Below are 24,471 nucleotides of genomic sequence, written 5' to 3' on the forward strand. Positions count from 1 at the left end.
TACTAAAGTAGTAGAAAAGACCTGTTTTGACTATGAAAGTAATTTTATTTTTTTCCTATTATTTTCAGTGATAGAAAGAAGCTTATTATTTGTTAAGGTATTTTTAAAACACCGAGATTTACGCTCCAGTCTGAATGTGAAGTAGTTGATCTTAGACGTACTTATTTATTATTTCTAGTTCTTGTGTGTCTTTACTCCACAGTCTGAATACCAATATTGATTTTTCACATTTGTTTTTAATACTGACCTTTAAAATCCCTTGTTTCTAACCTACAGTGTAAACACATACAGAGATTATTCTGTATAAGATATACACATAAAAATAAATACATTTTGCATTTATGCTTAAAAAAATAAGGCTTTTAAAAACAAGATTTAGTTATGGTCTAAGAAAACCCAGGAATCCTACACTCCAAAATAAACTCTTTTTGTGCAGGCTTATTATACAAACTGAGCACAACCTTTCGTAGTCCTAAAGCATCTCCTCACCAAAGGCTCTCACAGAAGTGCTGAAATATTTCTCTGAGGTGTTTAAATATTTCCATCCCTTCTCTGCAGATGAGGAAAAAAAAGCAAAGAGGTGCCTTGCCCTCCTCAGATGATATGTCAGGGCAAGGAACCTACCCAGTTCGACTACAAATACTAAAAGAGGGACAGACAGAGTGGGTGTATTCCTCATGACTACTGCAACCTCCCCATACCCCTCTATAGCCACCAAAGAGAGGTGGGCCCCTTCGGAAAGCAGTTCAGTGCCTGGGCCTCAACAAGTTAAATTACTCTTTGCAAACTCTCCCTCCACAGCACCCTGGAAGCTTCGTATTTCATCTGCTCTGGAGGGAAGGGAACCCTTTACCCTGCTACCTCGATATTTTCACCTGGAAATAATAAAGATGGTGATTAAAAAAAGAATAAAGGACTAATTTCAGTGAGTCTTTTGCAAAAATTCAATGTCAGCTTGACCGACTACAGTGCTAGTAAAAAAATTTAATTTTGAAATCTGAATAAAATTGAATGTTTACATTTTGGAAAGGGAATTCATAATTCCCATTATTTTTTCTATTAATCATCCCTAGAATTAGGATAAACACTCTCATACGACACTAGTCTAGTAGAACACCACTCCTTTAACAGCAATTCATAAACAGGTGCCTCTGATGTCTCTGACACACCAAAGTCTTCCCACTTTTCTTTCTTCTCATTAAATCCCCTATGGAACAAATTAAAACAATCTCTCCCTGTCCACCACTCAGGTTTTTCCTTAATGAAATGTCATGTTGTTCTTAGATGCCTTATTCGCAATAAAACCTATCACACTGCGTCAGACTTCATGATGGTAACATCATCTGTATGAAAGTGGCTGTTGTGTTAGAAGAAATGCACCTGAGAATCACAGACCCTGGCACCGAAAGAAAGAGCTGAAGAGCCTGCTTAGCAGGCTGATCAAGAAATGCTTCAAGAGCTTGAGAAAGATGGGTAAAAAGCTCTTACTGCATAAAACAAATAGAATTCAACAAACTTAGGGGTTTTCTCCATATTCTGTATCTGTAATTTCTGAGATTTATGACCATAATTACCAAGTCAAAGAAGAGCATTCCTTTGCAGCTCAAAGATAGAAGGTAAGATCTCTTTTCTGAATGATAGTGTGTGATGCAAAGAAGTTATTTGAATGCAGTTTCTCATTTCTTTTCAAATTTTTTCAAAGAGTGCTACTGGAAGACTATGACTAATTACATAGGAATGGTTGTAACGTGTCATATCAAAGGTCCATCTAAGCCCTGTGACAGCGCTTGACAATAGATGCTTAGGGAAGAATATTAGAACTGAGAAAACATACTTCCTTGGTGTACTCTTTCCAGCTTCAGAGACTTCCTGAGCCAGAGGACTGTCTTTGTACAACAGATCTCATTTGACTTTTCCTCCTGTTAATTCATTTTTTTTTTTTAGTTCAGTAACATCTATGGTGATAGGTCACATAGTTTAAGTACATGGTTTTGAAAAGATCTTTTGTCAGATTAAAATCTGTACCGTGATAATTTCATATTTCATTAAATGCCCCTAAACCTAAACACTGCATGAGAAGAGATCATGAACAATCTTTCCCTACTCTTCTCCGTGCCTTGCCATTCCCTTTCTGCACTGAAATTTAAAACATTTTTTTCAGTTTTATATATCTTTGAACTACACAGCATTAGCCTGATGTCATCAAACAAGAGCCTTCCATTCCAGAAACTGGAATTTAAAAAGCAGTATTTTATTTTTTAATCATTATTTATTATTTTTAATCATTTTCATTGTATGCAATGTGTTTCTGACTTTTTGTTTCCATGACAACTGAAGACATAGGCACATGTAAAAGGTTATGAAATCATATAATACAATAAAGACCTCAGTTCCATGAATTATGAAACTCTTACACTATTGCTCTAATCTTGTGTCACGCAGGCAGCGTATGTGGAAAAGCAGAGAAAATAAGTACATTTCTCAAAAGGAAAAGGACACACAGTTCAATATTAACACTTAAGCCTTGTATACCCTCAAGGTGTCTCCTTGTTTTTCCCTATTGTTGCTGTTCGCAGCGGACCTTGAGCAGATAGAATAAGCACTGGGAAAACGCTCCGTGTAGGCACAGACCCTCCTGCGACAGCCAAATTGCGTGACTAGTCTTCTGGGCAACAGTCTTAGAAATACGCAAAAGTGTGAGTAACTTCACGCACTCACACCGAACCCTGGGCCTCTAACGGACTGTATGTGCTCAGCTGTATGCATGGCTGGGGCCTTGCCCTGCAATTCTGACTTCGCCGTGTGATTACGTGCCTTCGACCCTTGTTAAATCTGTGTTACCAGGTGGACTGAAACACCACCATCATCATTACAGCCACGTGTAAAAAGACCACGTCTTCTAGCTACAGGTATTTAAATGCCGGTAACATTTCACAAGTGGTCCAAAATATGAAGGCCTGCTTGGCTTTCTGAAATGTAATTACCGAGTAAGGCTATAATGACATTATTATGAACCACTATAAATGATTTAATTACCAGAATATAAGAGCAACTAAAATAGTTCTAAAGTGAAAGATGGAGACACTGTAGAGAATAACGTAGCGTAAGAATGCTTCCCCAATCCTTACAGAGATTAGAAATAAAATTAATACATACTATTTTTGTTTGTGTAGTCCACTCTCATGCTTTTAGGGGTGGGTATAAAACTGTAACAGCATGTAACATGTAACATGTATACCAAACTCACTTTATATCATACATGTAGCGCACTCCCAGTATCAATTTCACTTCAAGCAGTCATCTTTCATGTATCTGACTGTTTATATTGTCATATATAGTAGCAGTCCTAAAAGTTTTTTCCGTTTCTGGCTCAACTCTATTCATCTTTATTTAGTTAAATATCTGTAATTTTAAGAGAGATTAAAAAAAAGCTGACCTGTATGTAGGTAGGTCTTAACTAGCCACATGTCAGTCCCCAGACTTGAAAAATACAGGAATTATTATTAACACTACATTTTGACTCGATTATTTTTTGTTGTGTGGCTCTCCTGTGCGCTGTTTGCCCTGAAAAACGAGAATCTCTCACAAGGCTATAAATAATGCATCACGGTCATTAAATATTGATCTGGCTTATACCATTCACAGCTGCACAATTAGGTTAGCTTTTTAAAAATAGCTTCTTGTATATTACACATCATAGGGCAGTGTTTACATATTCTCTTTGGAAACTATATTAGTTGAATTTAAAGGTGACGTGTGTTTGCGGAGCTGCTTGCTAAGTCACAGGACTTGTTCATTACTGTCTCACAATGCAGTAACTCTTGCTATAAATATCCTGTCCTGGACCCAGTTCTGAATTCTTTACTCATGCATCCTGGCTTTCTATATTTGTCTACAAGATTACTATTTATAGGCTTGGAGAGCCTGTATTTCAATGAGAAGAAATTTGGCAATGCAGGACAATTGTTTAGAATAGCATCAATCTCAGATTAATTGGACTTCATTATTCTTGTCTATTCCAACTCTACAAACGCTTTTAGCTAAACACTAGTACTGGTATGTGATTGGAAATAATAGAATTCTCTTATTCTAACTCAAAAATACAACAGAGAAATTTAAAACTTTGTGGCAACGCAGAAGTTAAAGTCATACTTATTTTTACCTGCTCATTAAAAATAAAGGAGGATTGATATGGGTATGATTCATTGGTGCACTATTTTAACTTATCCTGCCAAAATGCAGTTTGAATCTAGTAGAGTTACACAGACATAAGCTAGGAGAAGTACAGTGATGAATCAGGCTCAAGACTTCAGACACTCTCAGATGCGCAAGAAATGTTTGCACTCAAGGTGGATTTTTTGTTTTACTTAAAAACGCCCACGAAAAGCTAGGTTTAAATTTTCTCTCTGGATCTAGCGCAATGGCATCGGAAACCTACCTATCTCAATTAGGAAATACCTATCACATATCAGAAAATAGAAGTAGTATTATGTGGTTTATATGAACTAAGCAACACATCCAATTTAAATTTTTATTAGAAAGCCATTATAATTTAAATTAAAAAAAAATCAAAGTTGAAAATTGTTTAGGAGCAAACAAATCAAATGCATTGTCACTCCAAAGTCTTTAATTACTGTTAGATGCAGTGTCAGTCAAGAGCCAGTAGTGAACGATCTGCATTAATCTCCTTTAGATATTGCTATCAAGTAAGTTCATTAACGTTCAGACTGAATCAGAATATAAGGTAAATTGTAACAGGCATTTCATCTGAAATGTGCCAATAAATGTTCCATCAAAAGGAAGGGGGAGAGTTTTTTCCAACCCACACCCCCAAAGGGAGGAATTGTTTATTAGTCAGTCAAGTCTAGATGATGATCATCATACAACAGAGGGGTTATACAAAATATAAAAATATAACAAATAGAAAAAAAGGAAATTATTTCAGGGTAGGAGATTACACCTATTTGGATGCCTCATGAGACCTTAGAGAGGAAATCAGCTGCCAGAGCTCTGCAAAGGGCCGGGGTCAGGAGCCATCCCACAGAGCAGTCCTCTCCAGGGCACGTGCTCTCCGCTGCAGGCTTGCAAAGCAAGTAGGACCTCTCCGATAGATACGGCTAGTGGTGTCAAGCATGCACAAAGACTACCTCACTGACATTTCGTCATGAATTGAAAGCAAGACAATTGGATAAAAGAGAGGGAAAGTTTTCAGAAAAAATCTCAGTGTAATTAGTTTAAGCATAGTTTGGTTATATTTCCCATTTCCTCACTTATGTCCTTTATAAAAATATATCTATTATTGATGTTAGGAATAAATGCTCTTAGTTTCCCTTTACTTTATGTTTTACAGTCAAAGAGACAGTTACATGCCTCCAATGTAAATGGATAACGACAAGATGTTCCTTTCCTGGGAGACTGGCAAATCCATTAATGAGGACACCTGGGAAAACAAGTAGCACAGATCCTCAGCACGCTAGTAGCTGAGTCCAAAGCGTGACAGAGTGGACCTTCGCTGCAGGTACACAGACCAGACAGAGAAGGAATTGCCTTCCAGTGGCTGATAACAACCAAGAAGGCCAGCCATCCGACAAGATATTGGTTGAATCCTGACAGTCACAGAAACTATATTACAGGTACCTACTCCAATGTGAATTAAAATACAAAAAATATAATACAATATTTATGGTTCTTTATCCCTTTCTCTCCCCTCTCTCTCAAACAGACCTAGTGTTCTGCTCACCAGACATAAAATACAATTATTAAGCATATGAAAGTATTTTCTGTTGGCTGCAGTGTTGGAATGATCTTCAAGTATATTTATTTCCAGCAATAATCCAGTAATCTAATCTTCATTTTACAAAAGGGTGGGTAACTGCAGCAATAACTGCAATGAAGGGAGAACATCACATCCTTTTCGCAGTTATAGACGCAAACAGAGTTCTAAGGTACAACCATTGTTTGGGCAATAAACTACAAAACTAATCAACTAACTAGCAATAGCTGCTCCTCCTCAGTTCAGGTAACTCATCAATTTTGCTAGGTCACCCATGGCTCCCCCTTCCACCGAGATCATCTCCGTGGTGCACAGATTAAGTTGTGGCCAGCTAGCCAAGTGTCAAAGGATCATCGATGAGCTGTTTATCAGCCAGACGAGTGTCAGGGAGTCACACAAGGGCGGACCAGCAATATGCAGTCACTACAGCCCAGATCTCCTCACCAACCCTGGCCAGTCTCCTACACACTTTGCATGCAGGATACAGACACTAACCCTCACAGGAGCTTTCCAAACAGCTTTGAGAAGCCCTCTACAATGCAGACTCCTCACGGGCAAGGAAAAGGCCACCAAGTTCCTTAGTGTTTCCTCAAACAGAAAAGGACAAATTCCACATTGAAAGTGTGCAAAATCTCTCCCACCTTTAGTCTCCTCCTCACCTCCCACTGTGGCATGAATTCCTTTGGGGGTTCTTGCCGAGGAGGCCACAAAACACATGTTAATGCACAGTTCTGATAGCTGCTGGTGGGACCAGGGTATTTTTCTGCTGTGCAGCTACCACTGCAGCTCCTCATACCTTGAAGGATTTTTTCCATCTTCCCTGCCTGACAGTCTAATATACATCCTTCGTAAAACGTTGCTAATTATGATTTCTGCTTTTAATATAAAAGTAAACTTTTCTCTCAGATAATCTATATCCACCTTAATTTACTGTTACATTTTCAGAAATAACTAAAAGTTAAATCCTTACCTTAAATTTGTCAACTTCTGCCTTTGAACATCTTGCATGGTAAGATAACACCTGCTCCAGAACAAAAGATAAAAAACCATTTTTGTAGACCTGACAAGTAGAAATAATAGGCCTCTAAAATGCAGTCTAATCAATAATTCTTAAAACAGATTTAATTAATATTTATGCATGATAATTTAGTTCTGAATGTCAGCATATAATAACTAATTGCAGGTTATCAGGTATACATTTGGCATTTACATTGCAGGTAATTTTATAGGGAACCATGGACAGTAAGTAATTTAATATTATAAGCATTCCTACATTGTTCTCCTGGAGTTCTACAATTAAAAGAGAAAGAATTTAATGTAAAAATACCTGCAGATTTACAGACTTTAAATAATGCCTTTTGCTATAATGTTGAGCTTTAATGTCTTTTCTAGTGGCGCATCACTGCATGCAAATTAGCACCTCTATGCTATGCCTGACATTCTCTTCAATACCATTCTGGAGATGGGTACATTAAAATATAATACACAAAGGTTACTACACATCTCATTCTTACATAGGAGTATGCATACACTTACAGGGAATATGTTATGTCCTTACATGAAGATACTAACACTCAACAAGCAGTCCAGAAGCTGCAAAAGGCGTCCTGTGTACTGGACCCACCAAAGTTTTACTGTGCATGTGACGAGGTGCTGGACCACAGGGAGCCTGCAGAACCAGAGCACTCCTAGCAAGGACAGGTCTTCCTAACTGCACAGCAACAAGTGGCCTGCTTATGTGCTCTACAGCTTTGATACATATTTTTCATTTTGAAATTGTTCTCATCTATGAATGTTCCCGTTACTCATACAAATATCCAATCGCTATTTCAAATGCCCTTGGCTTGCAATATCTTGTGGCAATTAAGTCCCCAAATGTATTTACTCATATCGGTTTTAGATATGTTGCCTTTTACAGTCACAGAATATCATTCCTGTACTATGAAAGAATAAATAACAAACCACAATTTATTTGTTCTATCCCATGTTTTACTTTCAATAAATATACATCATGTCCCTCCTCAAACAACATCAATTTTTCTCTCCAACCATATTGTAGTTTCTTTCAGAAATCTATTATTAAAAATTATTTCTTCTGCTAAAATAGATTACACAATACCGAAATTCTTCTGTCAAGCTTCTACTTTATCTGTATCTATTATGTTTCCCTAGACAGTCTTCCCTAATGTTAATTATTCTGATTTTTTAATCATTTGCAATTTTTGCATCATTAGGAAACACACTAGAATTTGTGCTGGTATAGAACCACATGGTATCCCACTGTCGATCTTTGTCACATCCAGTCCCGATCATTTATTTATATTTTGGTCTTCTGTTTATTGGTTAGTTTTATGATAGTTCTATAAAAAAACAGTGTGTCTATATTTGGATTAAAATCTTATTATAGAGTAAATTACATTGATTTATTTTATATCTGATACCAATGTCATTTTGAAATGCCACTCATTGTCATCCTACCTAAATACACAAATATTAATAAAGTACTCTTTACTGATAAACAGAATTACAGTTCTTCAGCATATATCATTCTTTTGTTCAGTATTTCTCTGCTATGTCTTCAATCGCTTTACACAAACGTTTTCATGACTTGTTGCTCATTTAAAGAAAGAATTACTCTTCAGTGAAGTATAGTGGCCATTTATCAAATCCATAATCTACATTCATGCTACATGGCTATTAGTCTTTTTCAGATCTAAGAAAGAAGCTGTATTTTAAACCAAGAAATTCAAATTTCCTTGATTTCAGTAGCAAATAACTAGTTTCAATCTCAACTTTCATCCCTGTGTATCTGAGTGTAATAGCTGGCACTGCTCGTTTTTCTTGCCAGGAAGAGTAGTCAATCTAAACTTAATATTGCCCAGATAACTGGGGCTTATAGTAATTCATGACTATGATATGTAAAGAATTAGAAGTCTTGCAGCAGGCCTAAAAAGGAAGGTTTTACACTTTTTCTCCTAAGTGAATAGATAAACAGGAATGACCAAAAACCCCCGCTTTTGCTTAGAATGTTTTCTAACATGAATAATCCTATTGACATCAAAAAGACTTAAAATAACATGCCTACAGACTTTACAGGATTGATCCCCAATACACAGATAAATATCTTCAGCCCTTAAAGAAAGAAAAAAAATATTCCATCTTCATAGTTTGGTTCGATTATGCCTTAATGGAGAAATTCTGATCTCTGTTCAGGATAATGTTATCTCAGCAGTTCTTATAGTAACGGTGAGTATTGTATAAAGTCAAAGGAGTTACACAATTAACATCAGGAGTATATAAATCATTTTATTCTGTTTCAGATATGAATTTTAAAACCATACTGAAAACTTAGAGTAGTTATCCTTGCACTGAAGGTATGTTTTAAAATGTCTTGCTTAACAGTTTTTAAAAGATCCTAAATTTTATTCAAACCATTCTCAGCTATAGACTTAGTAGGAATAAGGCAGATCTGTAGGGCTATCCTCAAAGTTTAAAGCTTTTCTTTCACCAAGATTGTTTTTTGTATAATTACATTTAAAATCTACAGAATAAAGAATAGTAGTTAATTGCTGAATCATGTTATATAAGTCTAGATAACTTTTGCTTCAAAAAACTGTGAATCTTTTTAAACTGTTCTGGATTTTAGAGTTTATTTTACAGGAGTTGTTAGGTTTCTTCATTCTTGATAATACAGGAAAAGAAGAAATGGAAATTACTACAAAAGTAATGGGCAAGAAAAGGAACAGAAATCTTTCCATCCATTTAGACTGTCTAGTCTATACGTACTTTACACAGAAATGTGGTGTGTTGGAATGCCAGGACCTTTCATTCTGTATTGGCCTTGACCTCTAGCAGAGTCTTTAGTGAGCTGCCAGTCATCCAGCTCTGACTTTATTCTAGCAATAGATACATCTGATAAAGGTCCAGCAGATGTTTCTTTTGATACTAAACCCCCCCCCCCACAATGATGGTCACGCTTACAGTCTTTTTTCAGATTTTGCCCTGTTCACTCTATGTTTTGCTTACTTTTTACAATACTAGAAAAGAAAAACAATAAGCTATGTAAAATACCAAATTCTAGGAATTTTCAGTTATTGATGGGCAAGAAGATACATATAACAGCTAGATCCATTCCTACATAAGCTTGTGTAAGAAACCAGCTTCTCCATCATCACTCTCCCCTCCTTATGTAAAAACCAGAGCCATTAGATGAGATGGCCAGTTTCAAAATTACTTAAGCTGTGTATTCCACAGCTAAGTGTACCCTGAGAAAGTTTCCCTTCAGTATTAGTTCAATAAAACAACATTCTAAGGTGTAGAAAGGTAGATACAGAAAATGATGCTATTTACAATAAATTCAGAAGCAGTAAGTTCCTTTACATGTGATGCTTATGGGCAAGAAAAGGTTTTATGAAGATGTACACTTACGTCAAGAGCCACAGACTGCTTTGCCCAGGATTTCTTCACTTGGTCATACATTATCGTGTTGTTAATGCCCAGGCCACAAAAAATAACAAAAGCCTAAAAAGAGAGAAGAAAAAAAAGAATTTGATTATAATACAAACACAAAGATGAATGCTGTCCTAATCACTGAAAAGAAAGTGGATGCAAATTCTAGGAATAATTTTGTTCAGACAGGTTATCTAGAAAATGCAGGTAGGTCACTGTCCTGAGCAAGAAGAGAAAGATCAGATGCAAGAAATGTGTTTTAATTAGGATGCAACTTTATTAAGTGAATTCTTCTCAGGACTAATGGCAATAATTTGTACAGGTCAGCATTTTAATCCTTCCTTAAGTTTTTCATGTTCTTGGGGACACCTTTTTTCCAGAGCAAGGTGCTCCCTGGCCATCTTTTCACTTGGTTGGGGATTAGGAGGCCAGGAGAACATCTCCCAAATACTAATGTTCCTAGCCATGCTTTCTAGTTCATTTAGGATGTGGCTTCCGCTTCTCCTTTCAGTTTGTCAGAGAACCAGGCCCCACAGAGAATAAGTATCTACAAAGTATGACTTCCACAGAGAGACATTTGTAAATACTTTGCTTTTTTCTCTTCTCACCAGCGGGCAGTTTCTGAATGCCAACCAAAATCCAGTCATCAGGCTCTGGCTGGAGAATTGCACTCTGTTGTGTTAATTTTCATGGAAAATATAGGTCAAAAAGTCAAAGATTTTCTTTTCAACTTTAAACAGTTAAACAAGATTTGGCTCCCGAGTATCAAAAGCTCGATTTGCTAAATCCCACAATAAAAAATTATCATTAAAGTGTTTCTACTCAGTCTTAAACGATACAGAAAAAGAACAAAAAACAGATGAAGGATTTGAAACTAAAATATTATGTAAATGTCCATTTTAAAAATGTCCTTTGTTAGATTTCCCTTTAACTAAAGGATTTCCACTGGGAGCACCAATTCCTTTTTAAACATGTTTTAGATGCTGACAATTGTCCTTTTTGTGGAAAAAAGGAAAAGCTAGTAAGTAGTACTCGTTCTTTAATTCTAGTTCTCCTCTTTTGATAACAAGTAGGCAGACAAACTCAGAGAAGACAAACAGCAAAACAGGTGACTTCTGTTTCTGGTGCTCCCTCTCATTTTGCTCCTCATTGTCACGGGATGACTACCACAGCATAAGCTGATCAGCTATTCTGTTACCGAGCAAACTTGTCCCAGTGACAAGTCATGTAAGATGAAAATCTGCCTTTTTGGTCACCAGCGCATGGCGTTATTACAAAATAAACCACGTGCTAGCCAAACCAGATTCTTATCGAACAAGCCCTAGAAAAGGATACAAAAGATAAAGTAATAAGGTAAAGAAGGAATTGTTAATGCAAGTGAAAGAGTAAAATCATTTCAAGCTTTACTAAAGGCAGTGTAAATGATCATTTCCCCTGAGTCTCTCTGATTTGGCCTAGTCATGTCACCTCTCAGGACAACAGCAGTAAAAGATTCATAATGTCATGAAAGGTCCCACGAAGCAGAGGTTTAAGCTGCCACAATAACTAACTTACTTCCATCAGTGTAGAAGTTTCCAGCTCGCCTGCTCCAGGCTCTGTGCCCCACTACAGTTCCCCAGGGGCTGCTCGGTAGAACAGCCCACCTTGCCATTTATTTTCACAATAAATTAAGCCTAGTTTTTGGTGTGCCTGTGTTCTTGCTTCCAAGCTCATGTTTTTCCTGCTTAAAAGATACAATTAAAAAAAAAACAAACTCCTTGGGTGATGTTTCAAGAGGCCTTTTTAACTTGGATCAAATCACTGTTTCTGCCTCTGATTCTTGCTAACTTTTCATAAAATACTGCAAGTTAGACTTTTTGGCATTGTGGGCAGTTTAGGGTGTCTACGACTTCTGTCCTCTGCCTGAACAACAAGCCACCCATCCTTGAATAGCCGGGACAACAGCTGAGGATACTTACTTCCCCATTCCCAATATTCAGTCAGGTCCAGGGAGGCCTTGTAGCTTGCACCTAACTTACTTGAAGCGACTCCCTAGGGAAGGTCTTGGAGGAGTCAGATCTCCATCTCAGACCTCCCTGCTGGTGTCACAAGCACCCTGCCCACAGGGCTGCCCACTCCCATACTGGGGCAGCAGGCTCTGCAGGAGGAGGAGGAAGAGGAGGAGGAAGGTCACCTCGCTGCATCATTTGTCTCACCCTGACCCCTTGAGCTATTCCCTCTCAAGCTTTTTCATTCATGCCGACTCAGAACTGGCTCGTGTATTTTGCTTGCAAACAGCCACTTACTCCCACAACCTGCTTGCATAATCCCGAGCAAGTACTAATCAAGGTAGAAGCTCGCCCTTTCAAAACTGGCCGTCATCATACGCTGTCAGCATGAATACTGCAGGGGCAGTTTCTCTGTAGGGGCAGGCTGAATAAGTAGCTTAGCACAGAAAAGGCTTCGTAACATGGGTAGGGCTTCGTAATTTAGGGGGATGCAATAGTGAGGGAACATTCCCATACCCGGACTCTTAAAAATTTTAAAAATACAATTAAAAACTGCCAAGGTGATTCATAGAATTGGGAGGCAGGGAGTTGCCCAGTCATAGCAGTAAAGACCTGTCTAATATTGAGGCTGCTGGTGCACTTTCTTCTTTGAAAAAGACAAAAAGAGACTGCTGGCTTAATTTATTGAAGAGTATTAGGAGGATTAGTAAACTAGAAAACATAAATTATAGAAATTTAGGAGCATGTTATCTGGGAATACAGGTCAATACACCTGTGATACAAGAATAAATGGTTATTAAAAGAACCTTTTTATGTAATGTCCCTATATTTCGAGCAGCCTGTTTTCCAGGGAGAACACTAAACATAGTACCTACCAATTTCAAAAACTAAAATGAGCAATCTCTTGACAACCTTTTTTCTGTTTTGAACTTGGCAGTGAAGGGACCAAAATTTCACCTTATGCAAACAGATGATCGGCAGACCTGCAATAAATAAGATTGCCTGCAACCCAGAATGAACACTGTAGTTCTGTATTTACATTTGGAACTACAGTAACAATTACCATGTCTCTAAATGTTATACAGAGATTGAAGACAAATACAAAGTTCTTTTATTGTGCTGCTTTTCATAGTATACTATTACAAATAAAAGGATTGTAAAAATGTGATCAGCTCATGTTTAGTGAAATTGCATAATTAAGAAAACACACACTAATGAAGTGTGCGTGTACCTGTGAACTTGCACACATATATTTAGAGACAAGAACACCAGGATTCTGCACTTATGTGGTAAGCCAAAACAAATAATAAACTATATCATCTCTCAGTTAAGCAACGGTAAGCACAAACACTTGGACACTAATAAATGGCACTTTTACAGCAATAAAAAAGCGGTAATATAGCAAGGTCTTTCTTCAGGCTGCGTGTAGTCAAAAGCTTAGTGCATTTTTCCAACTGTCTCAGCAGGTTTAATAAAAGGTGAAACCTCCCTGTAAAAATGGTTTCTCTCTCACATGCTGATGGTAGGTACAGTGCAATGGCATTACTAGAAGTTATTATACAAACATTTCTGACACAGAAGGTAAATCTTGAGTTGCTAGAGAAGATACTGGAAATGTTTAACTATTGGCAGTAAAACACAAACTTACTTAACATGTTTTATTGCTTACTTTTGTTTACAGATATGCTCTACTGCTATGTCTGAAAACTCCAAAAGCCTGGGAAAAGTCAAATCAATACTTGAACTTTTTTGCTTAGATATATCCTGTTTATTCTAAATCAATCCTGGTTAAGGAATGAATAGATTTTGCTGTTGTGGTTGATCAGTACTGTGAAAGATAAAAACAGTTTCCTAACTTCGTCCTCAGAATATCTACTGTCGTAATCAATTAGTATTAAAATGCATCAAAGATGAAGGTGTTGATCATAAATAAAGATCAGGTATTCTTCTCCCCAAAAGAGGGTTAAGTAGGATTACCCAGAAATACCAGATTCTGCAGAAGTATGATACTGCTACAAAACGGAGTAACAGAGTACAACTCTTACCTCAAACAGTCGCTGGTCGGCATCATCAAAGGGTTTCCCATCAAGCCTGTTCAATACTTGAGCTACCCCTTTAGAAAGAGTTAATATGAATTATAATCTTCATTCATTAACTCATAATGCAGAATATTTTATTCATTAGTAATATTTAAAATATATTTTTAAAACTGAAAAGCAAAATTGTAAATATTTATTCTGAAATATATTAAACGGACATCAATATCTGGAAGTCTGATTGTTTTGATACCAGGACTCAGTTTATAACTTTCAAGTGTTATTCTTTGGTCTGTAAGTATAAGATTAGCAATCTAAACAACGTTACTCACAATGCTTTCCACAAATGTTTAGACATCTGATTCTGCAAACTACTTAAGCACTTTGTTAACAGCAGGCATATAAGTCATCCTCATAATTTCAAGTTACTTACATAATTTGCAGAATCAGTACCTTCATTCCTAAATTTTAGTTAATTTAGCATGACCCAGGTATATAAGTCCCTTTTTTCCATTATGGCTCGTCCAAGAATTTATTGAACCAGAGAAAAAAAATGCAATTTCTTTAAACAACTTGAAGAGGAAAAAAAAAATTAAAAGCTATTGGCCATAGCTGAGTTAATGCTGAGTTCCACTGCAATACCATTTCTATTGCATTTAGCTACAATATACCCTTAGAAAAATACTGTAAGAACTATTAGCAGTCAAGCTGAGTTTCTCTTCTGCTTCTTTAAGCCAATACATGCGTCACCACAAACAATGAGCCACGTTTTCGAAAGGCTCAGTTCCCACATCTTCCCTGCTGATTAAGCTTGAAAGTCCTGATCCTGCATGGCACTGAGCACCCTCAGCAAAGCACTACTAATCTCAGCTCTCAAAGACTGCCATACCACATAATGATACACGTCTTGTCTCCCTCACCCCCCTCAAGCTGGTTTAAATTGCTATAGGTTTGCCTCGAACTCTTCTGTGGAAAGACAGAGTTATCTGGTGCTGTTATTTACAAACAGTGCTTTTTTTGTGCCAAAATCAGATAATAAGGCAGATTCAAATGCAGCTGCATCATAGCTGGGAGGCATCGTATCAAACAGGCAATACCCTGTTGCATCCTGATCCAGCACACACCACTGCTACAGGCAACTCTGACAGCTGCCATTGCCTCTTCAGTAAATTTTCTCTGACTGTGTATTTTTTTTATCACTACAGAGAGAAATGACTGCTTTGCTGGACTGCAGAAACAGTTGCCTGAGCTGTGCACAAAAAAAGGAGAACCAGGAAAACTATCAAAGCACACTACACATTTTACACTAATACTGTTAGAATTTCAGTTTTCTTCTCATTAGTCTTCAATACAATATATAGCTCAACAATGGAAAAATGGGAAAGCTGATAAAGTCCATACAGTATCCAAGTCAAAACATCCCTTCTTGGATACTTAGCATGCATCCTAGGTACCGTAACTTCTTAACAATATTCAGCTGGGAAAAAGAAGAAAAAGGAACATAGAATTAAAAAGACAGAATTAAATTTACATTAGCACAGAAATGGCGCAGCTATGAGGAACATCTTACCGATTATTTGGTGATTGCTATTCCATATAGGAACACACAGAACAGACCTTATGTGAAAGCCAGAAATCTGGTCAGCCTAAAATGTAGAAATGAGAGCTCCCATTAATGGTAGCGTACCATTTAGAGCCTTTTAAATTCTAGTAATAGGTATGTCAAGCAGAATGTCCGTAAGTTTACATTTACAAATTCATGCCATTCCATATAAACTAGCTCTCACTCATACCTCATTCATAGTAGATTTAGCTCAAAGTCACAAGGATGGCTCTAAAAACTGCCAAATACAGATATCACCATCTTTGCTACTGAGAGCATACACTATTGACTTTGATTTTAAACTGAAGGCAAACTGTGACTGTGTAAATGTCCAGACTACTCCTGTGCAGAAGTGCAAAGTGGTAAGAAACTGAAGCATATGATCAAAACCAAGATTTGAGATTTTCTATGTAGATGTTAATTGAGAGTTGTAGTTCTGAAGAGAACTTTGTCTCCTTTGTTGGTTTTGAACTAAGATAATATAGTATAAAGCTTTGCAATTTACTATTAATTTCATTGATTCTCTATTTTCTATGGTGAATAAGCTTTATTCTTTGGGGTTATTTCTACAAAATCTCAAGAAAGAAAATATTTTTTCAAAAAAAGATTATAAGAGAAACTAAGAGAGTGGGATGAGCCTGCTCAAAGAAAATGTCAGGAGATGTTCTCTTACTAAAACTGCTGATGCTAAAGGTAATCTGTAACAGAAGAAAAGTAATAGATCAGCGACAGTTCATACACTCAGTCAAGGCAGGATGGAATTACTGTGATCTCCTAGCTAGTGAAAGTTATAAGTCAGGTTTTCTAAGAGTACTGCCTATCCATACATACACAGAACTTGTCACAGGAATCAGTGTGGAGTGCCCCCTAAAATCCGTGGGAGTGGGGGTATAATTGCTCCAGATGTATATTTTAAAATAAACTTAATGAAAATATTTTGACATTAAATTCTCAATGAATGAATTGAAAAATCAAGCATCAAAACTTTAAAATGACAATCAGTGTGTAGAAAGAAAAGAGCTGACGGAGAGTGTTTTTAATATAGGCACAGAACAACAAAAGATGTTCATAACTACAACTGTATTGATTATTCTATCTAAGACATAAGGGATAATATACTCCTCTTTTACTACACCTGACTGTCTGCAGATCCTTGGCACTAACAACTGAATTTGAGAATTAAATTTTCATATGAACCTTCCAATGGAAAATAATTACTGCCATGTGTATTAGGTGATTTTTCTTTCTCTATACAAATTGGGCAGTGTCTATAACTTCGAAGGGACTAACTGTGAAACAGATATGAGAAGGCTGAATTATTCAAGATATGACATACTAAAAGTACAACTGCAAACATATCAAGGATTGCCATGCTTTATTTCAGCATATCTCTTTGGCAGGAAATAGTCCCCAGGCATTAATTGTACTTTCTGAAGTTCTGAATAAATTAGCATCAACACAGTTTTCCCATACACTTCTCCAGCAGGCCCTTGTTGTTTTTCTTCTGTTTTGACAAATTCTGCTAGTTTGAGAGCTAGTCCCTATAATGACATAGGCAATAAAACTGGAACCAAGGAAACTCGACATGAAAACATTTCCAAGCATACTTATTGTAGCAATACAGTCTGGTAAGCTTGCTGACCAGTTCTGTCCGCTAATTACTGTGCTGCCCAAGTTCCCTGTAGTAATTCTGTTTCACCAGATAGAATTCTGTGAAGATTTTGTCCTTCCAAATGCCTCCAACATCTATTTAGGTATGATGTATATGTATACATTTTTATCTATAGCTACACCATTCTAGCTGAGTGATAGGAGTGATATGTATCTTGGAGAAATAACCAGTCCAGTGTGTACATTTTATTTGTGCAGAATTACTGAATTAAAAGGGTAGTTGGCTAAATCAGACTACAAACAACATTTGTCTCTAGATACTGATTCTGCTCACGGCATGTGTGCGCACAGTCCCCATCACCCTGACAGCTAACAACGATGGCTCCACTAACACAGAACACCAACAGTGGAATTTTCAGCAATAAAAAATAGTTTGCATAAACCTCAAAGCACTTGATACAGTAAGGTATCATTTATAAATGAATAATGGATAGTAACTGCCTATAGTCATACACTGATTCAGTGACCAGTGTTTACTCTACAGAGCCATACCAACACCAAAAGATCAGGAGGAGGACACACTGGAGAGAAGAAATAATTCAATGCAAATATTCACATGTTTTACAGCCCTTTGGATTTGATAATAAAAATTGTATTTTATTAGTTACAATGTCAAAAATATGATGTATATTTACATTTCTAAAAATCTCTTACTTCAGCATCAAAGCGAGGATCCTGATAGGCATCACTGATGTTCACTGGGAGACCCGTGGAAGCTACAAGTTCAGCAATGCTATTATTTATTAGCCAGTCGGAGTAAGATGATGATTTCTCCACACTGTCTTTGAAACTATCATATGGCATAGTAAGGGAAGAAAATATTACGATCAATGTTGCTTTCAAGTCCAACGTGTCTTATAGGCATAATCATATGAACAGCGCAATTGTTCACAGTAATCAATGGTTACTAAAAATTATTTACAGAACAATAATTTGGTATTTATCAAAATGGTACATAAAAAATTCTTTCTTTTCCACTATTCTTTCTTCTGAAAATAGCATTGGTCTACTGTGTAAATTAAATACAACATTCAGTAATGAAATGCGGTTACATATGAATCAAGAGTGGTATTATCTTCCAGGTTTCTGTGGGATATAGGCCTGCTATCATTCTAAATAAGCAACCCATTCTAAATAATAATTTTTGTAGAGCTACCTGAAAGTATATACTTTTAGATTTTAATTTTTCAAATTAGTCTAATAATTTGGAGGTATTTTTAACTCATACTTACTATGATTATCTGTCATATGAAATGACAATTGTTTGGTTTTGGTCTGTAATTCTGGACCCAAGTGGCTGAAAAAAGGATCATGAGATAAGTCTTGGAATCAATAACATGTGTTGCAGCAGGAGGAGCCAGGTAGACATACCACACATGAATGTTTCTTTTTTTCTCCTAGCTGAACTTATGCCACAACTTCCGAGGGGCTACAAAGCTGTCAGTGAACTAATGTAAGTCACCAGCATCATAGACTTGACTCAGCACAATCTATCGCAGCTTCTGCAGAAAATTTAATGTCTGTACAGACTCTAAGGTCCTCATCCTGTACCTCATCTAGTACACTTCTCACTGACTTATTGCAAACATGTTTATGACCTTGGCAAGGGGTAGTTATTTATGTGTGAATAAATTAATTCATGTCATCTTAGTTTTGAGGAGAAATTTGATTACTTTTCTATGCCTGAGAAAAATCAGTTTAGAAAAAAGTGCCTCTGAGCAGCCATGGAGAAGACTACTATGGCTAGAAAGTTCAGAGCAACGCATAGGAATGAAAGAAGGATGCAAGCAGAATGGTTGGAGGACTCAATCATGGTGAAAGGACCAATTTTTGTTGGCTGTATTCTTTTCCTGAAGACTAATTCAACTAAGTCACTCATTTAAAAGAAAACTCAATATTCTTAGAACACTATAAATAAAGATGATGATAATGATTTACATAAAGAAATCTCAGTGTATCAACTTTCATTTGGGATAAGAATTTTGAGCGAGTGTAGTAAATGTTATGCATATACTTTGACAGGAACCTATACTGAAACACAGTATTCTTGAACTAAGTATAAAAATTCATTTGTATAATTCAAGAACTATTTTAGGACATCAGTGTACTTGAGAAACAAAAAGATCTTTAAAGGTAGGATTTTTCATCACACATTCATAGCTCTCAGTGCATATGTCAGAAAAAACAGTCATAAAATTGTAAGAGATATAAGATGTGCAGCAAAGATTGAAATCTGATATTATTATACGAGAGATTGTTTAAATCAGGATTGGATTATGGGTGTCAAGGATTTTAAGCAACAAATTTATTCAAGTTAAATAAAAACGCCATAATTCAGGAAGAAGTTTTAAAAGTATGTTCTACTGTGTCATCTACATTCCCAGTAAATGGTTTAAATGCTTTAATACTGCACTGTGGAGATGCACTCAACTTTCACTAGGAGGAAATATCAATGTTTAATGCTGATGTAAATTACAGCCAGCTGGCTCAGTGTCCATCCATGGCAGCTCAGAACAAACAGAAGCTACCGTAAAAATCACAAGCAACAAGCCTTTCCACAGTATGGAAAAATTGAATCCTGCTGGATAGTGCAGGCAGCTTTACACCACCTCCTCCCCGTCTTGCCTGTATAAGAGCAGGAATAGCAAGTGCCAGGCAGAAGACAAAAGCTAGCTCAAGGGTCTCCGAGGATCCTGCAGTCCCCCTGCACAGATGTGTGCCTGCTGCCTTCCCCACAGCATCCTGTCCCTGCCAGAGGTGGTAGGGGACGTGTGGTGCAGTATGGGACCGCTACAGCCAACATGGTCACCGGTATCTTTGACCCTCTCTAAACAGTGACATGAACCCTCTCAACTCTCATATCAGAAGAGCAGAGAGATGCCTTAGAAAGCATAAATGCATTGCAGTCAGGGGTGTGACCGCAGCGTTCAAGGCAGCATCTGAGGGAGCACCAGTGTAGCTCACCCAAGTGACAGCGAAACAGCTGTACCCAGGGTTTCAACACTTTCTGTACCAGCCTAACTGGGAGGGAGCACTGGGAGGTATTCTCTCAGTGAACAAACCTGTGTTGGGGCCGAGGCGGCTGACCTTTTCTCCACCACTGATACTCAGGTTAGAGAACAGCGATCCCGGTATGGCATCCACTGAGATAACTACTTCTGTGCAGGAAAGACGTGGCCCACAGCAGCTTCCCCCCAGCTCACATGCACCCAGAATACATCAGAAATGAATCCTCAAGACTTCTAAGATTCATGTGAATAAAATGAAGTGCTATACTTTTTCAAAGAGAGGACAAATTTAAGAAAGATTTGGAAAACCATACTTGAAGAACAAAATGGCTGGTAAAAATGAGAGCATCAGTGTACCAACATGAACGAGAACTGAACTCAGTCATGGGGTGTGCTGGAAAGGGACAAGTTACACACACAAAAATCCAAGTGTGGTCTTGCAAGGTATTTCTTTACAACAAACAGAAAAGAAAAAAAGATATGAGTATTCATTGTAACATTTAGGGAATTATCAGGCAAACTGCTATTAGACAGAGATAAGAAGGTCAAAATAATAAGCCAATTTCTTCTAAAATCAAAAGAGAAAATGTATTAGGACATGGAAAGACATATTGCCCTTAAAGCTTTTTTCTTTTTCAGATAAAACTTACACCTAGAACCATTCTCAGCCTATAATCGCCCTGGTTTTCCACTAAAAATTCAAAGAAATAATATTTATCTTAACTGGAGTAATGGTGAAGAAATGGCACTCATTGTGACATTTTTATTCACATGAAACATCTCATGACTTTACATCAGTTGGGTGTGCAGAATCTAGAGTGAAAAGGGCACAACTCACTAGAAAAAAATGCTCAAATGTCAAGGGCTCCAGGCATTATTCTGTATCCTAAATAACCTTTATTTTCCCACTATAGTGCCAATAACACAAGCTGTGCCTGTGCTAGATCCAAATGTGACATCATATCTGCCAGTCTAAACTTGATTTTTGTAAAACCAACTTTGTTCTCCACTGAATGAAAAATGAAAAAAAGCAATATATCTTTATACCAAGATACACAGAAATACAACTTTATAAATCTTATAAGACTGGCTACCCAGTTGCATATGTTTATCCACATCTCTCAGAGTAAACTCAAGTTGACCACATGCAGAGCAGGCTACTATAAACTGCTTTTTGGTAACATGCTAATATAACTATGGTAACAAGAAATGAGCCAGCTTGGTTATCTTGACACCACTCTACATTGTGTTGACTAATCTGGCTACTGATCAAGTTTGTGAAAAACAGAAATAACAATTAACAACCCTTGATTCATACCCCTGTCCCTGAACAAAAGGAACATATTTTCACCCATTTAATTGAACCAGGAAAGAGCAATTGCTACTCTGAAGCTCTCTGTCGAAAGCAGTAACTTTTGATTCCTAGATGACTCAGCAGATTATTTATTCATATTTAAACTTTCATATTTTTTATCACTCGCTTTCCTTTTCCACTTTGTCTCTCCAGTCCCATCTCTCTTCGCTGGGGGATAGGGAACAGAGGACATTCTGCTCTACTCCTGTCTTTATACGTGGTCCTGGACTCTGGTGATAGGTTGCACATCCTAAAAATAATGCTATCCATTTTCATAATGCTGTGAGATCTCTCCCTGAAAAGCATTAAGAATTATGAGCTATCGTAATCTGGTGCAGAAGGCACATATTTACCTTAATGAAGTAAGTAGTAGCTTCTTACCACACTGGAGGTGAAGAAGTACTAAAGAAGGCAAATTTTCCCTGAAGTATTTTTTAAAATACTTAATACTTTAATACTTAAAGGGTTTAGTTTAGCTATAGAGAAGCACAAAGTAATCTTCAAGCCTGCTAAGTTATGGATATTAGGATGGACAGAAATTTAGGTTTAACATTACGGCAATGATTCTACATGGAAAATTCTAATTCAAAATCATTATGAACTGGTTTGCATGTAATATATATATGATAATCACCGAGTTTGAGCCCTGGCAGATGGGAGAAACCTTTAAATAACAGCCCTGCATCTTCATCCACTCCTTTGGTACTTAAGACCTTTTATATGAACCAGTTACATTACCTTGTAGGAATTAAGACAGTAACCCCACATGGAGAAAAAGCTCTTTGTACTACCTCATAGAGTTAGCTTTTTATCAGTGTTTAAGTACAAATCCTGCTAAGCAAAATATATATATATCTATTGTTCAGCAGGATCTGTGTGTATATATACACACACACACACACACACAGATTTTTGACTGGGCTCCCAGCCAAGATTTAGTCACAGGAACACAGTTTCTAGCAAATGCATATTCTCTGAGGTTTGTAGGCCTTCCAACGTGAGGACTAGAGCAAAAATCAAATCTTACTGGAAGCCTTTCAACACAATTGCAAGGAAGCATTTTGTAAGAGATCAACAAACAACAATCTAAAATAATTTTGTTATTTTTATTTCAGTACTAACCACGCAAAACAACATTTGCATGTTCTCCATGAAATCAACAACAAAAAGACATCAGCTGTTTCATGGTTTCTCCTCTGAGATACTGATACAATGTCAGTAGGTAAATACCAATGGCAGCAGGTATGTTTATTCAAGCCATACGGCACTGAACCTGAACAGGAGTTTTATCCGAGTAAAAGCTTTGGGCTCAGGCTCTTTAATCAAATCTACTCAAAGTTCCATATGAAAACATAATAAAGATCAAACAACTTTAAAACTATGTGGGGGAAAAAAAAAATCAATCCATTACCATAGAAGACATGAGGGCTAACCTGTTCTCAGTATCAGCACTGCATTTTGGAGATAACAATTCAAAGGACTTTGTGAATTTCACCACCTGTCACATGAAAAAGAAAAAAGCAACTTAAAATTGTTATTAAAAATGCTACATAGATATGAAAACAGTAGCATAAGGTTCCTATATTTTTATGATTTTTTTATCCCATGATCTTAGAATAAAAATGTAATGTATATTCTCACAATGAAGAATTTATGTTGAAACTATATGCTATTCACAATTCATAAACAAGCAAAATCAAATCAAATCATGTTTTCAAGCCTCCTTCATGAAACTTTTTTGCAACAGTATGTTTGCCTTCAAAGGACTTTAGAACATAAATTACGGAATTTTATGCATAATTTCACAGTTTTTTATACAGGAAAAGAAATAGAAATATTTATTTACTGTACTAATGGCAACCGATTTTCCTTGAACATGCGGTATCGGCATATCTGCCAACAGCATACACATGTAACTTTAAGACTGGCTGATGTGACACAGAACCCAGCTAATATTTTTGGATGCTAGGGTGATTTCCTATCTTCCACTTCAAATCTGCATTATAAAATATTTTCATGTGATGTACAAATGATGAACATTTTAGACATGGCTTAAAACTGAGTAACCCTATGCAGATATATTTTGATATATAGATTAACCCCCAAAATAGGCAGAATCAGAAAAATAATTGTAAATTATTGTATTGTATTGTAAAATACTGTAAACTGTAAAAATGCCCAGGTGGGTGGCAAGATGCTATTCTCCTACTCCAACTTACAGAAGAAAAAGAAATGGTGTTGACCCTTTTTAGGCTTAACTGAATACCTCAGCTGCCCATATTTCAGGATTTGGTCTAGGGTAATGAGGCCTGAGGCCTCATTGCCTGGGGTCTGGAAAAAAACTCTCTGCTCAAAGGTAGAAATACTACTAATAGCAGAAAAAATGAAATAAACAATGCCGCCCACAACCTACTATCAAAATAACATATTCTTCTATAAAAATAAAAATCATATTATACTTGTGACCATAATAATGTTCTGTAGAAACATGGTAGAACCACATCTTATAATTATAAAATCATTGTGGGGGTCTAAAATGGGAAAATAAACCAGAAATATTAAAAGTCTGTAAAAGAGAATATATAAACA

At 36.7% G+C, this 24,471-nt stretch overlaps 1 protein-coding gene across 2 annotated transcripts in view; it reads right to left on the minus strand.

Moving 5' to 3' along the window:
- PDE11A (phosphodiesterase 11A) overlaps positions 1-24,471 on the minus strand; it is a 144,859-nt gene that overhangs the window by 51,031 nt on the left and 69,357 nt on the right. For both annotated transcript variants that reach the window (XM_064515014.1, XM_064515016.1), the window contains 6 exons: positions 23,316-23,380; positions 18,175-18,310; positions 15,817-15,892; positions 14,256-14,323; positions 10,202-10,294; positions 6,744-6,794 (listed from right to left, as the gene is read on the minus strand). In XM_064515014.1, the coding sequence (XP_064371084.1) occupies positions 6,744-6,794; positions 10,202-10,294; positions 14,256-14,323; positions 15,817-15,892; positions 18,175-18,310; positions 23,316-23,380 (489 nt within the window). The remainder of the gene's footprint in view (positions 1-6,743; positions 6,795-10,201; positions 10,295-14,255; positions 14,324-15,816; positions 15,893-18,174; positions 18,311-23,315; positions 23,381-24,471) is intronic.

This window comes from Dromaius novaehollandiae, chromosome 7 (genome assembly GCF_036370855.1).
Source record: "Dromaius novaehollandiae isolate bDroNov1 chromosome 7, bDroNov1.hap1, whole genome shotgun sequence".
NCBI lineage: Eukaryota > Metazoa > Chordata > Aves > Casuariiformes > Dromaiidae > Dromaius > Dromaius novaehollandiae.